This window comes from Phoxinus phoxinus (assembly GCF_949152265.1).
Source record: "Phoxinus phoxinus genome assembly, chromosome: 1".
Lineage (NCBI taxonomy): Eukaryota > Metazoa > Chordata > Actinopteri > Cypriniformes > Leuciscidae > Phoxinus > Phoxinus phoxinus.
Genome location: NC_136876.1, coordinates 35,989,734 through 36,010,095, shown reverse-complemented (window position 1 = coordinate 36,010,095; position 20,362 = coordinate 35,989,734). Strand labels below are relative to the sequence as shown.

The following is a 20,362-nucleotide window of genomic DNA, read 5'->3' as shown; positions in this document are numbered from 1 at the left end:
GTAGGCTACATCTTTTGATTAAGCCTATTAATAAAGCATACAGACTGGCACATCAGCAGACAGAAGTTTGTTTACAAAATGTGTAGATAATAGAGGTGCACTCATTTAGTGTGGTCTTGGGCTTTATACTGACCAGTCAGTTTGGCTGCATGAAGTTTGTTTACTAACTACTGCCTCTTCACACTAACATTGTTTGATTATCTTTTGTTGTGTACCTGTCCTGTTCATCTATTTTTTCTTTCTATCTCTGTCTCACACTATATAATGCACATTCTTGCATTCAGTCTCAAGAATTTTTTGCATGTTGGTGGTTTTGCCACGACCTCTCTCTCTCTCTCTCTCTCTCTCTCTCTCTCTCTCTCTCTCTCTCTCTCTCTCTCTCTCTCTCTCTCTCTCTCTCTCTCTCTCTCTCTCTCTCTCTCTCTCTCTCTCTCTCTCTCTCTCTCTCTCTCTCTCTCTCTCTCTCTCTCTCTCTCTCTCTCTCTCTCTCTCTCTCTCTCTCTCTCTCTCTCTCTCTCTCTCTCTCTCTCTCTCTAAAGCGGCTGTGTGTTAGACGGAGGCATTTTGTGGTGTGGCAGCTGTGGCCGTTGTGTGTTTGCGCGCGGTGCTTGATCTCCTGCTGTTTATCCTAGTCTGTATATATGGAAGCTGCAGGTCATTGCGTATGTTTCATCACTAGCAGGAATGATTGCTTGTTTGGATATGCAAACGCTGTTGACTCAGGCTCTAATGTAATACTGTGTCTGTAGTACATACATATTCTAAAAAAGGTCCGTAAAAATGTAGGACCCAATAGACCTAGCCAGGGTAGACGCCATTTTGAATTCTACATTCTCTACTTCTTACATTCTTTACAATGGCAAATGCTCTATAAAAGTATAGTAATTTTCAAAATTCACAACTTTCAAAACTACTTTATGTAGTTTTGTCTACTGAAAGTTATTTGGAAAGATGTTTCATCAGCTGAATAGCTATGTTGTTAAACAACAGCTACAATCCATTGAACACAATGTTCTTCAATCCCTCACAGCATCAATTTCAGTCCTGTCAAAATTATATATATAGCATTGAGGTATATGTACTGTGTTAATGTGAAGGAATTTTCCATATTGTGTGTGTTTTATTTGCATTTTGAATTATGCATTGCATTGTGTTTTAGGGTTTAATGAATTGCCTGGTATCCTGGCAAAAAAAAAAAAAAAAACTTTCTCGTTTTTTGAAAAAAAGTTTATTTTTATATTGTTTGGTTTAGATCAGCACTTATTGTAAGTGGAAAGTAAACAATATATTAGTACTAGTAAATGGTCAAACGAATGACACGGCTGGTCATGTGATGTCAACATGGCGGCGTCCATGAGGGGGCGACCTGCTCATTGTAGAGTAAACAGCTTTTTCTAGAAGACTGCTATCTTATCTTATTGCTATCTTAAGTGTACATCGTTTAAATTATATTTCTTGAAGTGCTGTTCACCTCGAAACCGTTTAATTAGCAAACATTAATGAGAGCACCTCATGAATGGACGTGGATTGAACGCGCTCTCTTCACACTCCAGAGTTTCTTCGCCTTGGTCTTTTTTTCTTCTTCTTCTCCAGGCGGCAGTGTGATTTCTGGCCGTGCGCGGCGCTCACATCTCCTGCTCCTCTCTCACTCACTCGCTCTCTCACTCGCACACGGGCACAGGAGTGTGAGAGACAGCCATGGAGAGGTGGAGAAGCGACTGTTTTCTTTGTTATTTTTAAACTCCGAGATCCGCATCGATGACACGATTCATATCTCGCCGCATACAACGCTATTCCCGATGCGCTCGGAAACGGAAAGTAGATTCTCACAGGTACAGTACGGAGCACTTTTTTTCCTCCTCCTGGCTTGGGTGTAATGGGGGTTTGCGGTAGCGGAGGGAAAGAGAGCGAGTGAGAGAGAGAGAGAGAGAGATGAAATGCACCGTCGCTTTTTTCGCTGCTCGCGTTCGAATCCTCTGCGAGGTCGAGCGCGCGCTTATAAGGCTCTCGCGCTCGGTTTATCGGCGCGTGTTGGAGTGCGAAAATCAGTGTTGCAAAGTTGCACACTAGTCCCTGGGCTGCGGAAGGGCCTGGCTGTGTGTGTGTGTGTGTGTGTGTGTGTGTGTGTGTGTGTGTGTGTGTGTGTGTGTGTGAGAGAGTGTGTATGGAGTTTGTTTCTTACTTCCCCTCCCCCATCCGCTCCTGCTGCTGCTGAGGCCGAGACATGAATGCGATGAATGTGGGGCTCACTTCAAAGCAGATCGCGAGGGCAGCGAAAGGGGTGTTGTAATGTCGTCAGCGAAGGAAAAACGCAGCGCGAGCGAACGCGATCCCTTTTTAGATGGCCGTTTTTCCCCCGTGCATAAGTGGGATAATCGGATATATTGGCGTTTTTAGTGGTTAAAGATGGCTAGCGTGCTGTGACAACGTGTTCTCACACTAGTTGAGTCTGAACCGTTGAGTGGATCAGCAGAACAAGCTCACTAGAAATGTCGGCTCGTGCACTCAAAGATGGTGAAAGTGTTTTTCACCGTCTAACGTTATGCTCACTTGTTCGGGAAGGTCTCGCGCCGCACGTACTTCCTCTCCTCGCGCGTTACGTTCTTTGATGCGGTGGATGTTCGCCGTATTTATGTTTATAAGTTATCACAGCTTGTTGTGTAGCTAACAGTTAACGTTAGCTAGTTAGTAGCCTCTTTCAGTTTACACCCATGGTGTTTACCGGGGCTTTGTTTTCAAATAACAGCATTTGTGTGGTTAAAATGTTTATAAATTCGCGTCTTGTTCTGGATTAGCCTGCTAGCTCATCGCCATTGAAGTTCGCGCTGTTAAAGTTATTGACTAGGAAAGCTCAAGGTTTCTCTCCTCCTTAGCCGGCTTCATCAAGAACATCAGACGAAATGTAGCTGGCAGGCAGTCACAGGTTTTAAGGTCGGAACTTGAAAGTGTTGGATTTATGGTTGGTGTCATAAATCGTGTCACAGGTGAGTTCAGGAGTGTTTGTGCCATGATGGCTGCCCTTTTGCACTATCTTTGCTTTAAGATAGAGATGCCTGAGGCCACGGCAAGTTTGATTGCGGTTGTAGAGCACCACAGTGTTTAAATAAACTTAGATGGTACAGGTTTTAAATTGCCCAAAAGCTGTACTGTTAGAGAGCCATTATTACAGTGTAGTTGACTTGTATCTCTAACGTTGAAAATGTATTCTACGGTAACGCTTTATCTTAGCGTCCTCTTTACATGCACTATTAGTAATAACAGTAAACTGTGCATTATGACATGCAACCAACTCCATACTAAGTACACTAGGTTAATTAATATTGCCAGTATTTATTTGACTATTTACACTGTAACAAGGACACTTTAAAATAGTCTAACCTAACCTTTACTTTTCTCATCTTAATGCTATATGCAATGCACACAAGTAGCTTTTTATTTACAAGTATTTCAGAAGCTCAATTATGATACAAAAATTATAATTTTACTTGATACATCTGCAACAGTTGGTCATAGTGTTATATACACTATATTTTCACATAAAATCCATAAGAACACAATATGAGTCAATTTTAGTTATTGATGTTTTCTCCTTAATGTTATTCTCTTTTTATTATAGATATTTTATTGATTGTTGATATAAAGTACCCAAATTCAGGTTAAGGTTATGTCAATTATGTGATTCTTGACATTAGCAGCACTATTTTACACAGGGTTTTACACTGTATTCGGCATCAAGCAGTATTACTATTCTGAACTGACCATGTCGAGCCTCATTGAATGTTTTTCCATGCCTCTCTTTCTTTACTTCTCTTATAGGAGGAATTCTTTCACAGTGGCATTAATAGAAGTCTGGATATAAACTTTCTGCCTTGTGGGCTGTACTGGGACAGGGTGCAGGGACACTGTGAGCATGAGCGTAAACGAGAACTTGTGTTATCTGGCAGACCCGGGCAGCAGCTTCACTGAGGATGCCCCCAGACCCCCGGTCCCTGGGGAGGAGGGCGATCTGGTGTCCAGCGATGGACGGCCACAGTACAGCCACAGTTTTTACTCCTCCAAGAGCGAGAGCCTCAAGAACGAGGCCCCCATAGCTACACCCAGAAGACCCGACCTGGATCTGGGCTACGAGCCAGAGGGCAGCGCTTCCCCGACGCCACCCTACCTGAAGTGGGCCGAGTCCTTGCACTCGCTTTTGGACGACCAAGACGGCATCCACTTGTTCAGGACTTTCCTCAAACAGGAGGAGTGCGCCGACATGCTGGACTTCTGGTTCGCCTGCAGCGGCTTCCGCAAGCAGGACAACAACGAAGGCAACGAGAAGATGCTGAAACTCGCGAAAGCCATTTACAAAAAGTACATCCTGGATAACAACGGGATCGTGTCCAGGCAGATCAAGCCAGCCACTAAGAGCTTCATCAAAGACTGCGTGATGAAGCTTCACATCGATCCCGCCATGTTCGACCAGGCTCAAACCGAAATTCAGACTATGATGGAGGAAAACACCTACCCTTTGTTTTTGAAGTCCGACATATACTTGGAATACACTAGGACGGGCGGAGAGAGTCCCAAACTGTTCAGTGACCAGAGCTCGGTGTCTGGGAATGGCAAGATCCTGCCGGGCTACTTGCCGACTGTGAAAGAGGACGAGGAATGGAGGTGCGACCAGGAGCAGGAGCTGAACTCTGAAAGCGACCCCACTCCCAGCAACAGGCTGACCCAGAAGCTGCTCATGGAAACCGTGCCTCAGCGGGTGGCCAACAGTAAAAGATATCAGGACAACCGTGAGTACAGGTAAATCCCTGCAGCTTTGAAAAGCCTGTCTCTCTTCTTCCATCTCTCCACCCCCCCCACCCCCCTCGCGGTGCAATCGCAGTCAGAAGAAAAAGATAAAAAGGGAATCTGAGTTAAGCACAGCCTTCCACAGGAGATGAGAGGAATGCAGTATAGGCAGAAACCTCTAAGTAGCTGCGACTGAGGTAGCAAGACAGATACTGGGTCGCAGCGTTGTCTTTGCCTACTGCGAGTTGGTGCAAGTGGGTGCTCTTTGTGTTCTCCATGCAGGTGTCTCTTGAATGGCAGGCTTTGGAGCAGAATAAAGGTTTCTTCAGGAGAACCACAACATGGATTCTCTTTAGAATGTGCACAAAGGAAGAAACTGCATTGAATATTTTGCGCTCTCCAGAAAGTTTTGAGGTATAGATTTAACAGATGCATTCAGGGACGATTTATTTATCTGATCCAATGCCCTTTGAAGTCCATAGCTGCGTATGGATTAGTTGTGTTTCTGAATGTTTAGATCTCTATCTCTCATACCACCCATAGTTTGCTCGGGCGAACGAGCGTATTGGAATGTATGCTTCAGGTATTGTGTTTTGCAATACAATTTTTTTTTTTGTGCTCAGACATTCCCGAGGCATTCCTCACCACCAGTTGTGACGGCCCCATTGTGCTCTTTTATCTTTCTCGTTCATATCGTGCATCGCACCAACATCGTTTAATCTGGAGGACGTGTTTTTTTTTTAAAGCCGTGCTGTGAAATTTACAGCAAATCACTTGATGCATCAGAGCCTCGAGTCCCTCCATATGAGCAAAATGGGATTTAGAGATGTGACTGCTAAATACTTTAATCCTTGTCCTGCTGGAATAGAAAGCGGTGCATGTGGGCCTTTGAACAGCCTCTGCTGAAGATTACAAAGCTTTCCGCCCTAGATTTAAAAGCAAATATCGACAGGTGCTTTCACAATGAGATATCAAAGCAACAAGGCACTCCAGGTATGGGTTGTTTTTAGGCTTTTACCATGGTAAAACAACTTAAAAAAAAATAAAAATTATAATCAAGCTACAGCAGGTTTTTTTGCAGTCAAGCTACAGGCTTGTCAGCTGTCCAGCTATACGCATGGTGCATTGCATAATTTAATATTTGATGGATGATATGCATGTTGCCATATGACCTCTATTTTTTAGAGCATGCACAAAATGGCAAATTGTCAATTATAGTACAATTTTAATACATGCTGGACAAAGCTGAGCTACAATAGCAGTATCCAGCTCTGATATAAAGGGATAGTTCACTAAAAAAACAAAAAAACAAATCTGTCATTTGCTCACCCTCATGTCATTCTAAACCTGTATGACTTTCTACTATGGTTCACAAAAGAAGAGATTTTGAGAAATGTCCCTTTTGTTAGTCCCTTCAATTGAAGCCAATAATCAAAACCGTTTGGTTACCAGTATTCCTCTGAATATCATCTTTTTTGTTCCACAGAAGAAATTAATTTTTGGGTGAACTATGTTGGTGCGATTTCAGCCAGACTGCAGTGCTTGCATGACATTTTAAAAAGACAAATTATTATTTTAGTCCAACTGTTTTCTCAACCTTTTTGACTCCAAGGCCCTAATTGTCCACAACAATATTCAAAGGCCACGTTTTTTTCCAGTTGTTTGTGGTTTACTGGATGAGGATTAAGAATAATATATATAATTTTAATTTGTCTAAATTTCTACCTGATAAAAATATTTTGCAGCTTTGCATAACTAGAAAAATGTGTATCCAATTATAAAAATGCCCATGGATGACTTGTACAAGTCTAGAAATCACACTTTGTGTGAATACATTTTTTATAACGCATTAAATGAGGCTACCTCATATAGGTTTTTCAAGAAAGAAACAACAACTTGAGAAAGTTAATTAAAATAAGAAATGTCTTGATTTTTGGTTGTTTTTGTCTAATTTTAAATAAGTTTTAAGGCCTCTCGAGGCCCTCTTGGAAGTTTGCTGAGGACCCGGGCCCCTAGTTGAGAGCCACTGACGTAAACGCATTTACTGTAATGCACAGCTTTGAGCAGCTTATTGCTTTTATAAAACTGAGATTGTAAGATCCAGTAAAACAGCAAAATGATACAAGACACCAACTCATCACTAGATAATATTAACAGTCAGAATAAATAGTTATGCTGTTGTCTGTGTTTGCAGATGTGGTCCAACTTAGTAACTTGCCACATTCATTTCAAAACTGAACCTGAACTACCTTTTTTTTTTTTCATTTATTTTGTACACCATGTTTTTTCCCCCTCTCGGAGCTAAAGCTTAAATTCTAAGCAGGCATGGAGGAGCAGGAGGAGGATTTACACAGCTTGATTTAGCCTCTGTAAAATGCTCAAGCATACATTGTGCTCTGCTGCTCTGATGTGCTCAACTGCACTGTTCACTGCTGGCACTCCTCCCGCAAAGAGATTGAAAATTGCGGAAATCTACCCCTAGAAGTTGACCCAGTTTTCTCTCAACTGTCTGAGACAAACCTTGACATCTGTTGATGGTGCAGTAACCCTGTTCTGTCCAAAACCTCAGAGCTTTAGATGTTCAGGTGAGGTATAAAGATGAGAAACATCCCCAGGAGGGTTCTGAAAGGAAATGCGCTTCTCTTTGAGATTGTTTTTGCAGCATCTTCTTCTTTTCCTCCTCTTGACTCGCATCTTCTCCTAACAGTTTATGTTTAGCATTCGGAGGGCTTTGTGTAGCATTTTAATTTTTGGATGTTGTTAAAGGGTAGTTTAAAAAAACAAAACAATTTAACACGACAAAACGAAAGACTCTGACAGATTGATATTGTTAAACTGCAGAAACTCCCTCTACACTCCACCCAGCTCAACATTGGTTCCATTGCCTCTGGACCTGATGTGTTTTTAATTAGCGGGAGCAATGCATTTGTGAGGCTGTGTTCAAATGATTTTTTCATTAGGCCTACATGAAGAATTTGGCTGGAATTACAGAAAGACATTACGTTTATTTTTTAAATAGCCTTTTAGGTAAATGCTTTAGGGTTTCATGCATGTAAATTTTGCAGGAGTCATATGTCTTTCATTTGCTGGCAAAAACTAGGAAGTGAGGGAATTCAGAAGTTTCTTTGGTAATAAGGCCACAGTGATTGTCTGTAATGTGCATGTTTAACTCTAGAAATAATTCCTCGGCTATACCAAGATCAAAATATAAATCTAATTCTAGACATTTTAAGAGGAATTTGGTCCAGCAGGACTCGATATGAAAATGTATAAAAAACTTTCACTTCTGTTTCTGATGTCTTGTGCTGACGTAGGAATACATGATTTACTTGTATTGAACAAGCAATAAATCCAGTTAAAACAACTTACTACTACTTCACATCAACAGCTTTATTAAGGTTTCATTGCATTTCATAGCCAAGCTTTAATAAAATAGTGATTTAACCGCATATTAAATGGTTAGTTCACCCCAAAATGAAAATTACCCAATCATTTACTCACCCCTCAAGCCATCCTAGGTGTTATATGACTTTCTTTGTTCAGCCAAACACAATCGGAGATAAAAAAATAATAATATCCTGGCTGGCTCTACCAAGCTTTGTAATGGGAGTGAATGGTACGAGATTTTGAAGGCCCAAAAAGTGCATTCATCCATTATAAAAGTAATCCATACGATTCCAGGGGGTTAATAAAAGCCTTCTGAGGCAAAACGATGCGTTTTTGTATGAATAATAATAAAAAAAGATATATATAATACATTTATAAACTTTAATCAGTGTGAAGAGTGAACTCTGACCCTACGTATGACGAATGCAGAGGATAGATCAAAACAAAACTAAAATTAGAAGTCTAAAATAATTTTTTTTTAAAGAGAAATGTCGGAGGATTTTGATATAAAAGTAGAGGAGCTTGAGTTTGTTGCCCAGCGCTATTTGATTGAACCACGAGAGGCGTCTAATCTCACCTAAGCTTGCGCTACATCCTACGCTGGGTCAGAGGTCACTCTTCCTCCAGAACTTGATTTGCATACGGCCTTTACCGGAAACCAGTGATTTATAGTTTATAAAGTTATAAATAAGGATATTTTTCTGAAATAAAAACCCCGCATGGCTACGCTTCAGAAGGCCTTTTTAGAAGGCCCCCTAGAGCCTAACCGTATACATACATACTGGGAACTATATTCTCAGAGGGCGAACTCTGGAGGATACGGTGAATAAGCTAAAGTCTCAAAAAGTCAGTGTGTTCCTTTGAGTGTCGGATTGGCCAGAATTTAGTATCAGTGAATCCCTAATATATATAATTGTAGTCTTGCATTTAGGATTAATATGGTCATGAGTCAGGTGTTAGTTCTTGTTAGTTAATGAATCGGATTTCACTCTATCTACATCTAATATCAAGATGAAGTGTAAAGTGGAATGTCAAGCTGTCTCCATGTGTTAGTGTTTTCAAGTTGTTTTACTATGTTTTTTTTGTTTTGTTTTTTAATGTGAGGAAGAATATTGGAATTTGTATGAGTCCAGGTTAGTGCCTGTCTCAAAGACAGTTGTTTATTAGCCAGTCAGTGATTTTCTCTTTCATTTGTGTGATACGTGGCTCTTTAAGAGGGAAAGTGTAATCTGAATCTCTGAAGCCTCTCTCTTTTACCTGTGCTCTTGAGTGCAGATCTGCCTTTGAGGGTTTAATCTGTAGGAGTCTGTGTGATCACATGTAAAATGGGATGACAAAGAGCTCATAATTATTCTGAGTGTGGGGAGGTGCACAAATCTTAGGCACAGCAATGTAACCTGTACCTAGGTAACGGCTCCTTTCAAATGCGCATCGTGCTTTTGTCCCAGTGAGTTTGGCTTTGGATGCAAGGATTTTTAAGTGGTAATGGGCTGCGAGGGGAGCCAGTTAAATCCTAATGTGCCTGTGCTTTTTATTTTTTACCTTAGAGAGAGCTTGCTTTTTCTGTGTAGGAGATGTCACCGTAATTAATGTGCTCGCTCAGTTGGATGTTGGCATGTGTATGTTATTGAGGGGAAGAGAAAGCAGATCGATTCGTTTTGAATCGCAGTAATGATACAGAGATTCCAAATGCCCCCTGCCTGTTTTAGAGCCTTTGTTTTGTGGAGAATCAAATGGAATGGGGAATGCTGGGCATGTGGAGAGAGCAGCTGAAGGCTCGGGATCGTCTCTGAAGGCTTCTGGGTATCTCTTATACGGTGAATATTGACATTGCTGCTGCTTGAATCATTAGAAGACTGTGGATGGGTTGAGAGCAAGGGATAATCACTGGAGACTGCAGAGAGCCTGGGTCTCTCTCGCTCTGTTTTTCTCTCTCTCTTCTCCCCCTCCCCTCTCATATACTCCATTTTCCTGTTCTATCTGCCTCTGTTTCTTTCTGCCCCTCTGCTTAGGCTGGTCATAAAGAGATGTTTCTGTCTCGTTCTGTGAGAGGTTCAAGCGGTGCCTAGCTGTTCCCAAGTGCCACACAATAAACAAGCCTTGTATCGCTCTTATATACACAGCGAGAATGCCATATTCTGAAATAATATCGTCTGGTACAATTCAAAACACATCCTGCTCCTTGTGTGGTTGCTTTACAATTACATGCGGGCAGTAATAACTAGGGAAGCATTTTAATTTGTCATTCTTCCAAGAAGGAATCCGTATTGCATGGTTGACTTCATTTTCATTTTTACATTGCTGTTATTTACATCATCTCTGTCATGCTCATATTGGCCATCCTGGATTCGTTCCTCAGTTGGCATGATGTATGTTAGCTGGGGAAATTCAGTCTGAGCAGAGAATGCTGTCATTAATATTAAAATGATGTAAGGGAATAGAATTTGATATTCTTTCGTATGACATTTTCGTATGCAAAAAGTAGTGCTTTTGAACGCACTCGTTTATTTGTTAAATTTAATATTAAAAAACAAGATTAAATTCAAAACGAAATGGAAAAGCGCCTATTTAAGCGAGTTTGTCATTGAACTGTTTTGAGTTTTTCATTAAGAATAATAATGAACCTACCAATCAAGCAACTGCCGCCCCTGAATTGGCTTTAATTCAAAAGCGAAAGTAAAATGAATACAGGGATTTATAATGGTACGTGTCCACTGGCTGATAGACGCCGCTTTCAAATGCTCCCGTGTGTATCTGTGTAAGCGCTCGAAAAAGAGCGTCAAAGACAACATGTTTTTGAAGCGTTGATCATTGTAGCCAAGCACAGATGTTGAGCGTGTCAACACAATGGCCAATCAGAGGTGTTTGAGAATCTGTTCAACAGTGCTCAAAATGCTAGAGAGGAAATGCTGGTATTGTCACATTTTTTAAATTTCAGTACCGAAGTCGGTACTTTTGACATCTCTACTTGGCTTATTTATTTCGGTTATCGGTCAATACTGCTTCCAGTAATCTGTGATCGGACCCAAAAATCCTTATCCCTGTTGTGGATGCGCTCCTTATGTAACAACTTAAACACTGAAACACAGTACCGTAACTAAACCCAACGAATTCACAGCGTTTTTATTACAACAGTATTCTCATTATAATGTTATTTATATTACACTCCCAAATTGCATCTAAAAATAGTGAGGGAAATGGAGTGAGCTGTTACGGGATAGGTGCGTGATCCAAGCAGCTCAAAACACGATAATTCTTCATATTAAGCTTCAAGCTAATCCATAGCCTAAGCGTAATGTTTAACATGGCTTGCCTGTCAGGGGCTTTGACAGATGCGTGTGCAGTTTAATGTGTGATGTTTCCTCGGCGCAAACTTACATTTATTATTATTATTCGGTATTCGCATTACAGAGGAAGATGATTAATATTTATCGCAAAAATATTCATTTTGCTGAAATATCTGTTGATGGACGTTATATTTAGGTTATAAGTCAACATTAAAGTATTTGTAATTGAAGTATTTTATGAGAGGATAACTGAGTGTAAAACGTTTCTAACATTTAGACTAGAGTTTAAAGAAATGGTTTCTGCAACAGGTTTCTGTATCCAGAGAGAATGTGTTCTTATCTGTTAGCACGGAGTTTGCGTTTTTATTTTTCTAGTAACGGTGTCGCGTGATCCAGATCGTCCCACGAGTAAACCTGTTCTGAGCTCGTGCTGCATCGCTCAAATGAGCAGCGTGGTTTTGTTCTGCTTTCCTTTCGTTTGGCATTTGATGTTTGTTATATGCAACAAAAATGGCTGCTCTTATCAATTGGGCAATATGGTGGTGGCACCAGACCAATGCGACCTTTAACAAAATTGTCGCACCGGCGGGAAAAATGGTCGCAGTTTGCAGCATTTATCTGCCAAAATGCATAAATGTGACCATTTCATAAGAGAAGGATTATAGCTCAAAAGTCATATTTACTACTTCTACAAAGATGATCAGAGTCCGTAATAAATTGTGATGTCAAAAACATGGGCAATTATGTAAGTAACTGTTTATAAATTGTTCTTTAAAAAGGTAATTCTGTGAGGAAATGTGGTCTGAAAAATCTACAGAGGTTTGGAAAATTAGATTCTGGAAAAGAATGGAATTTTTAAATTGTAAATGTGCAGGAACCCTGTAGCAATCGAGAACCGGCATTAACCAGTTCATATTATAAGAGCATTTAAACAGTGTTGCACTTATTCATGCTGCAGTTGGTGACAAGATGGTGTCCTCAACTGTGTGGCATGTTATTCTTCTTTGTCGGCGCAAGATAATTTGGTTTTCTGAGAATTTGATTGTCTGCATGTTGCCTCCACCCAGCTGAAACTTAATTGTGAAAATGTTTAAGGTTAATTAGATGATGAAACTCTTGATAAGCTGTTTGCTATCATTAATAGAAGGCAAGTCCTTTTGTTAAAGGATTTTGTCTTCAAGAATAAGACAGATCTGCTAGGGCACGGTGCTGTCTTTATGAACAGTATTTCGTCTAAGACATTTTTGTATGTAATTATAATTGTATGACGTAAGGAACTTCAGGTTTTTACAGCTGACACACTTGTTTTGTGTAGTCTGATACCAATCCTTATTTGTTTTTGTTTGTTATTTTCAGAAGCTCTGTAATAACATGTTTTTGTAAGCTCTCTGCTTACAGACACTTATTTAATATATGTGTATATATATATATATATCACTATAGCTGTTGTTTAGATTGTTAAAACAAACTGTTGGTTAAACAAGCACAAAACAATTAGTGGCCAACCAGTATTGTTTTTTTGATGGCCGATGCCTATATCTTATGGCGCTTTTCCACTACACAGTACCAGCTCGCCTCGACTCGACTCGCCTTTGTTTGGTTTTCCACTGTGTAAAAGTTGTACCTGTACCTGCTTCCAGATACTTTTTTCCGTATCACCTCCAGCGAGGTTCTGAGCGAGCTGAGGCGATACTAAAATGTGACGTGAAACACGGCAGACTGCTGATTGGTCAGAGAGAATTGTCACTATTCACTGCGTCATCATTGCATGCGCCAGACAGAGTATCCTGAATAACCCCGACATTTTTTAATAGTTTGGCCAGAGATTGCGTGATATACCCATTACTAATATTATGTAAAACGGCATACACTGGATCTCCTCCATTGTCCTGTGTGTGTGGGTAGCGGGTGTGTGTCGCGTCGCTATGACGACCAGGTACTATTGTGGTGGTACTGTCTGCAATGGAAAACGGAGCGAGAGATGAGGCGAGTCGAGTTGAGCTGGTAATGGAAAAGCGCCATTAGAGAGCAGGATGGCCAATATAAAGCCTGTACATGCCATATATATATATATATATATATATATATATATATATATATATATATATATATATATATATATATTACTGATGTTAACGCATTACGCTTTCAAAATATTTTACGCAATTAACGCAGTATGTTTTTTCCGTCATATTTTGGCTAGCGTTACATTATATGACCACGCTCTTAACATGCAAATGCTTTTAAACCATTCAAGCGCGACCAGACAAAAGAGAACGCACTTTCAGTGAATGTACTGTCTGTGACACACACACACACACACACACACACACACACAGAAAGACTTGATAATTTCTCTATATTTCCTACACAGGTAAATATGACATTTATGTGATAACGGTTTATGTGAGGATTGTTTTATGATTGAAGTTTTATTTTTTTGAAGCCTAATAAATGTAAATATATAATGTATAATTAATGTTTAAAATTGGGACAAAATAATTTATCGCGACATCAGTAGCAGTATTAGTATCAGTGAGACTGGCCTTCATTCATAAAAAGATGCCATTAAACTAGTATTTAATCTACACTGTCTTTGCTGTTTCTACATTAATTTGAAGATTAACGTTGAAATTATTACATTATAAAATAGGCCTGTATAAAAACGTAAGTGTTTTCGGGATTTATCACAGAAAAAATGTGAGATAATATGTATGTACATAAACATACACATATGTATGTGTGTGTGTGTATACACATTTATTTGAATTAATATTTAATCAATTGGAATAAATCATTTGAAAATGAATAAAGAAATCTCTAAATAAAACTGACTTAAGATGGCAATTTCTTGATTCTGTAATCATATTACAGTATTTTTCACAAATAAAAAAATGAATAAAAAGTAAACAAACACTCAGTGGGCTAATCTGGCTAATAAAGTTTGTGGACTGGGAATCCAATTTTTTCAAATAAACACCAGATAACACTTTAAATGCATCACAATGAAAATGACAGGAATGTCATAGTGGGCAACTGAATATAGCGCAGCATAGTTTGAAATCAAGGGCATTAAAGTTTGTCGATCGTACGTCTCCAGTAAAACTGACTCTCCTGTCCACATTCAATTCACACGGACAAATGCTCGCTTGTTCAGAATATCTGACAGCTCTTATTCGACGAAGTCTACAAGGTTTGTGAAATGAAATGTACGCATTTATTTCATTTAAACAAATCTTTAAATATCTAATTAACTTGTTGAATTCTGGTGGTAAATGAGAAAGTATTAGTGTTTGCCTTTCTCTTACTAATAATATAAAAGCAAACGCTAAAACACCTTTTCGTATATAGTTTACTTTCTTTGTTTAACAGTTCTATCTATCATGTCTATTAGACAAAACTGTAAAACAGATCATAACTAATGAAGACTGAGAATGGGAGCGCTGGGTTTCTCAGCCTCGTCAAAATAAATGTCCCACTTCAGACACATCGGCCAAACAGAAAAGATTATCGGCTAATGCCGATATTTAAAGTATGCCAAATATCGGCTAATATTAAGTTTAAAATGATTTTTTTAACAGGCCTAAAAAGAACAAATAAGCCCACGCAAAATATCCATATTACCATACATGGGCTTATGAGGAAATAATTAAATTGATAACTCATTGCCTTAACACTTGTGTGAGAGCTTTCTGTATTTATTTATTATCCATTGTGTTCATGATTGACAGTAACTTTTTCCTTGTTGTCATTTATTAATTTATTCATTACTTTTTATTATATTTACCCAATTTTATTTAATGATTGTATATTTCAATTTACATTCCTTGCCTTTTCATTTGGTATATGTTGATGGTAATATTATTACCTCTGTTATTTGTTGCCTCTGGAAGGTGATGCTGAATTCTTAAAGCAGGATGGTGTCTATTGCATTATTGATATGTGATCTTACTGGTCAAGTTGAGAAATCAACAATCAAGCCATAGAAAGTGATTTATCCACTGATTACAATCAGCTGAGCATCCCTCATATGCCGTTATGTCTGATACTTAGAAATGAATGAATGGAATGTGTTGTTTCACTGAAATGACCAGTATTGTTTTCTTCATCACGTGTTTAACAGGAATCTCCTCTGTCCCATTTCTCATCAACAGACACGCGTCATGGAGGGAGCCAGTCAATCCGTACTACGTGAACACCGGCTATGCGCTGGCTCCTGCCACCAGTGCCAATGACAGCGAGCAGCAGAGCATGTCCAGTGATGCAGACACTCTCTCCCTGACCGACAGCAGTGTGTACGTACACAACTATAGACACACACACACACACACAGATCCATTCTCACCACCGCAAGCTGGCGGAACATTCCATCCGAGAGCTTAGAGCGATTCAATTTCACCACGCCGTCCCGAGTCAATTTAGCAGGATTTTCCTCCTCCAAGAAACTTGCAGCCAGTTCTGCAGAAGCCCAGATATTTCGGCCGTCGAACGGAAGATGCGCAGACAAAGCTCGATGTAACGTCATTGGCAGCTGTTAGTGGAGGCTGGTCTCAGAGCAGTGTCTCGTGCATGCAGAATCTGTGCCATTTTCCCCCAGCTCTGCTCTGGGAACAGGAACAAATCTGCTCTCCTCTGAGGAGGACCATCTGCTCATTATCCACACCAATGAAAGCTTCTAAATGTCATTACTTATGCTAATTATAGAGCTTCAAATTGGGAGGTATGAGGCGCTTCAGGCTGTAATTTGAAGGCATTGACTTGTTTTCCTTCAAATTAACTTTCCCTGAAAACAAAGGAAATGGCCTTCACGCTGTACCCTACACGAGCAGGTTACAGAAGGGAACAGGAAATGAAATATTGAAAACAAACAATGCCTGAAAATAAGAGCTCATAAAAGAATAAACAGTGCTTTGGCCTTAGGTGTAATCAAATTTGTCTAATTTTATGGCTACCAAAATATATTTGGCTTCATGCAATCATATGGCTGATACGAGGACGTGGTCTAAATTTTGGGATATGAAATAATTTCCCCTCCATTTACGTGGAAGTGGTAATCAATGTAAAGCTTTTCAAAAATGTGTACTTTTTAAACTCACTAATGCAGCCAACTCTCATTCCCTGTCAAGCTGCTGCTACATTAGAGAAATTTGAGCAAACTTTAGTAGGTGACAAAGGTCCATTATCAACAGTTTAATGATGTATAAGGCACGGCTTACACAGAAGTCACTTTCAAACCAATCAGGGGTGTGTTTTCCAAAAGCATCATTAGCCAACTATGGTCGCAAGTTCCGTCGTTATAGTTCAATGATTCAGTGTTTCCCAAATCTAGCCTATTGTTTCAACAAACATTCACAAAACCGCATCTCAAAGTTGTGTGGTTGGAACTACAGCTCTCACCTGTGGTTAGAAGCTAGTATGACATGTGAACTTAAGGTGGGGTATGTGATTCTCTTTTTTGTCTATTTTTTCAAAATCACTTGAAACCCCACTTACAGCCACCGAGTTAGAAGCGCTCAAATGAAAATTAAGCTATTTAATCATCTGTGGAACGGGCAGGACTCGAAAAACTCCAGCCAATCATTTCCAAGACCACCTAGAATCATTGAACCGTAAGTTTGTCAATCAAACGGTCGTACCACCCCTTCGTGCGCGTGACCCCTTCGTGCGCGTGACCCCTTCGTGCGCGTGACCCCTTCGTGCGCATACTCGAAGCTCATCACCTAATGCCGCTCCATCTGAAAGCAAGTGATGACGATTTACTACTAATCACGGAACCGGTTTTACTAACGAGACGCTAGCCGGTCTCGCTCTCGCACATCTGAGTTCTAACCAACATGGTTCAAACAAGGCCATGTTGCCGCAGTTACTATGGTTTTGGGAAACAGTTGTAACTGGCTAGTTAGTTTCTCCAATGATGCGTAGTACTATGGTAGTTAAGCAGCAAGTTACATCGTTGTTTGGGAAATGCACCCCAGGTCAACGAATCCACAAGACCAACTTGAACCCAGTTCGAAATTTGCATGGGAAAATCTTTCGCCCTCACCCGAAATTCCCAGTCATATGGAAATAACTGGGTTTCCGTAAAATGGTAAATGTGACTGCACCTTCAGACTGTCTTTTAGCAGAAACATACATTATTGTTCTGGATGTTCGTTTCGAGAGGGTTTCGACTGGAGAGGCAGCAAGAGGGAGTGTGCCGACTTCAGAGATGGCATGAGTGATCCATGTTATACAAAAAAACACATTAAAGGCACATCAGGGCAAAAACATGTGTCTGAAGTGGGCTGGCTTAGAGGTTATCAGCTGTTTGCCAGGCAGAGATGCAGGGGGGTCCGCAGCAGGACCCGGGGGGATTAAAGACTCCCTGTGCATGTGTCAATGAAGGACCCCAAACATGCTCTGCTCTGAAGCGGTTGCTGCCACTGCCCCAGGGATTCAGTTCGATGGGAGGACGCTTTACGTTTATGTTGTGGGACTGAAAATGTGAAACACCTGCAATCACTTTAGCTTTGCAGTCTGAGGTCTGTTCTCACACAAGGACTGTCTTGTATGCACATATTTGTTACGAATCAACAGCACCATCTTGTTCCCTGTAGAACTGACATTTCTTTATTAAGTCTCACATGCTAGTGAGGTAACTTTTGTATTTAGCAAGCACAGTTGATGTGCCGCACACATTTTTTATCACAAGTTTACTTACCATTACAAAATACACAATGATGAAGCTTTCACCAAATGCCAGCTTTGCAAATTAGAAAAACGATACTACACGATCTCTACACGATCCCAGCCGAGAAATAAGGGTCTATCTAGCGAAACGATCGGTCATTTTCTAAAATAAAAATAAAAATGTATATACTATTTAACCACAATTGTTCGTCTTGTGCTGGTCTGCAATGCGCCACGTATTCCGTCATCACGTTGGAAAGATCACTCATTTTTTTTATAGTAATTAAAACGAAGACGTCCAACTTTTGAAGTTGGAGGAGAAAATGAGATGGAGTTTGTCGCCCTTCCCTACCAGTGTTAAAAATATTCGTCAACAGCATTTTTTCACAGACGAAAACGAGACGATAACTAAATAAAAACCAGTTTTAAATGACGACAACTATGACGAAAATGTATTGACATTTTCATTTATGAGCGCGCGCCTACATTTGAACGAACTTGAGCGCGCAAAAGACGCGATGTGTGAAAGGCCCATTGGCGAGCGAGCTACCTCCAATCAGGCCACGAGCGACATGTTGGAGACCCCTGGTAGAGTATGCATGCACTCTCTGTGTGTGTGTGTGAGGGATAGTCTATACTCGATAATGTCAAATCGCACATCGTTAAAACAACAATTACGATATCGCAGACGATATATATCGCACACCCCTATTTCATATATGGTGTTTTTGTGTATTGACACAGATTTAGTATTAAAATCCTGTTATGTTTTTTCCCTACAGAGATGGGGTCCCACCTTATAGGTATCGTAAACCGCATCGACGTGAGATACACGAAAGTGCCAAAGTTAATGGGCGAGTGCCACTACCTCATATTCCTGTAAGTATGCTTTGGATTTCCAGAACACCTTGTTGACTTTACAACACTTTCTGTGTGTGTGCTCTCTACCTTTTTATTCCATCTCTCTCTCTTTCACCCCCACTCCTTCTTTTTATTTTATTCTCTGTGCCTTGTCTCCGTCCATCATCTTCTGGTCTTTCCCTGTCATTCTTACTCTCTCTTTTCTTCCCCCTGCCTTGTCTCTCCCATCGCCCCTAAAATGAATGTGCATTCTTAAGATGCACAGCGGTGGCTGGGGAGCTTTGATCATGTGCCGGCGAATAGCTGATGGAGAGTGAGAGAGCGCGAGCGTGCTGTCTAAAGCGTTCCTGATGCTCTCGTCAGCTCTGCCTGCTCTGCCCCAGCAGATGTGAAGCCTCCTCCTCTGATGGCTCGGCTTTCCCACTGTACCGGCTCCAGCATAATTGGAGCCTCTGAGATAGAGCCCAATTTAACAGAGCAAACATACACTTCCCCTCACTGGGGCCTTTCACTCATCCTATAGAGACTGAAAGCTGTGGAGGCAGCGAAGACGCTTCAGCTCATACGTGCATATGACGTACTGGAAGCTCTTGACTAGTTTTTCCGCATGCGCACCAATATCTGATTATCAAATGACAATTTGCAGATGTACAAACTTTCTTAAGGAGTGCAAATGTGAGTTCTGTCACGGTTTATTCACCCTCATGTCGTTCCTTTGTTTAATTGAACACAAAAATGAAGTTTAGAAGGATATTCATGTGACTCAATAACAGTAATATTTGTAAAATTACAGTGGCTTTGCTCGTCTGCCATTGATGCTCTCTGCGAGAAATGCTGCCAGTGTAGATCTGGCAACAAGCGGAGTGATACAAATTGTGAAACGTTTCCGTGTGATGAAATGATGCATTCTACGGAGGCCTTTAAGGGACATAGTCATATAGACAGATATATTTCAATGCTTTAGCTTTCTCCCATTTACATAGTTGGGTCAGTTTATTGTATATAACTTATGGGCATTAGTGAGCCGCTATTAATATGCAGGGTATTGGAATTGCTTTTGAATTCATGCTCGCTTTTTACTTTAACTTTCCAATGCGATCACACGTGTACTCTGTGCATAGGGAGTGGCGGTACTGACCTCACATTTTACTAGATAAGATATTTGTCAATGACCAAGTTGCACACCAAGTCCTCCACCTTTGTCCTTTCAGTCATCTCTCTTTACGGTCTTCACATGATAAGTGAAATCTGATGTACTTTAATGTAACCGACCGCTGCAACCCTAACAATGTCCCTTTAGGGGCTCCGTAGAATGCACTACTCATTTTCCGTGCCTTCCCGAATTCAGATTTATGCTTCGGGCACATCCCTTATACATG

General features: G+C 40.4%; 1 protein-coding gene across 4 annotated transcripts in view; it reads left to right on the top strand.

Moving 5' to 3' along the window:
• The first annotated feature begins 1,368 nt into the window (after positions 1–1,368).
• Positions 1,369–20,362, top strand: part of axin1 (axin 1) — a 32,430-nt gene continuing 13,436 nt past the window's right edge. For 2 of the 4 annotated variants that reach the window (XM_079608184.1, XM_079608185.1), the window contains exons 1-4: positions 1,470–1,832; positions 3,817–4,791; positions 15,608–15,748; positions 18,905–19,001. In XM_079608184.1, the coding sequence (XP_079464310.1) occupies positions 3,911–4,791; positions 15,608–15,748; positions 18,905–19,001 (1,119 nt within the window). In that variant the 5' untranslated portion in view covers positions 1,470–1,832; positions 3,817–3,910. Of the gene's footprint in view, positions 1,833–2,204; positions 2,985–3,816; positions 4,792–15,607; positions 15,749–18,904; positions 19,002–20,362 lie in introns of those variants that run through there. The other 2 variants (XM_079608182.1, XM_079608183.1) reach the window with 2 other exon arrangements.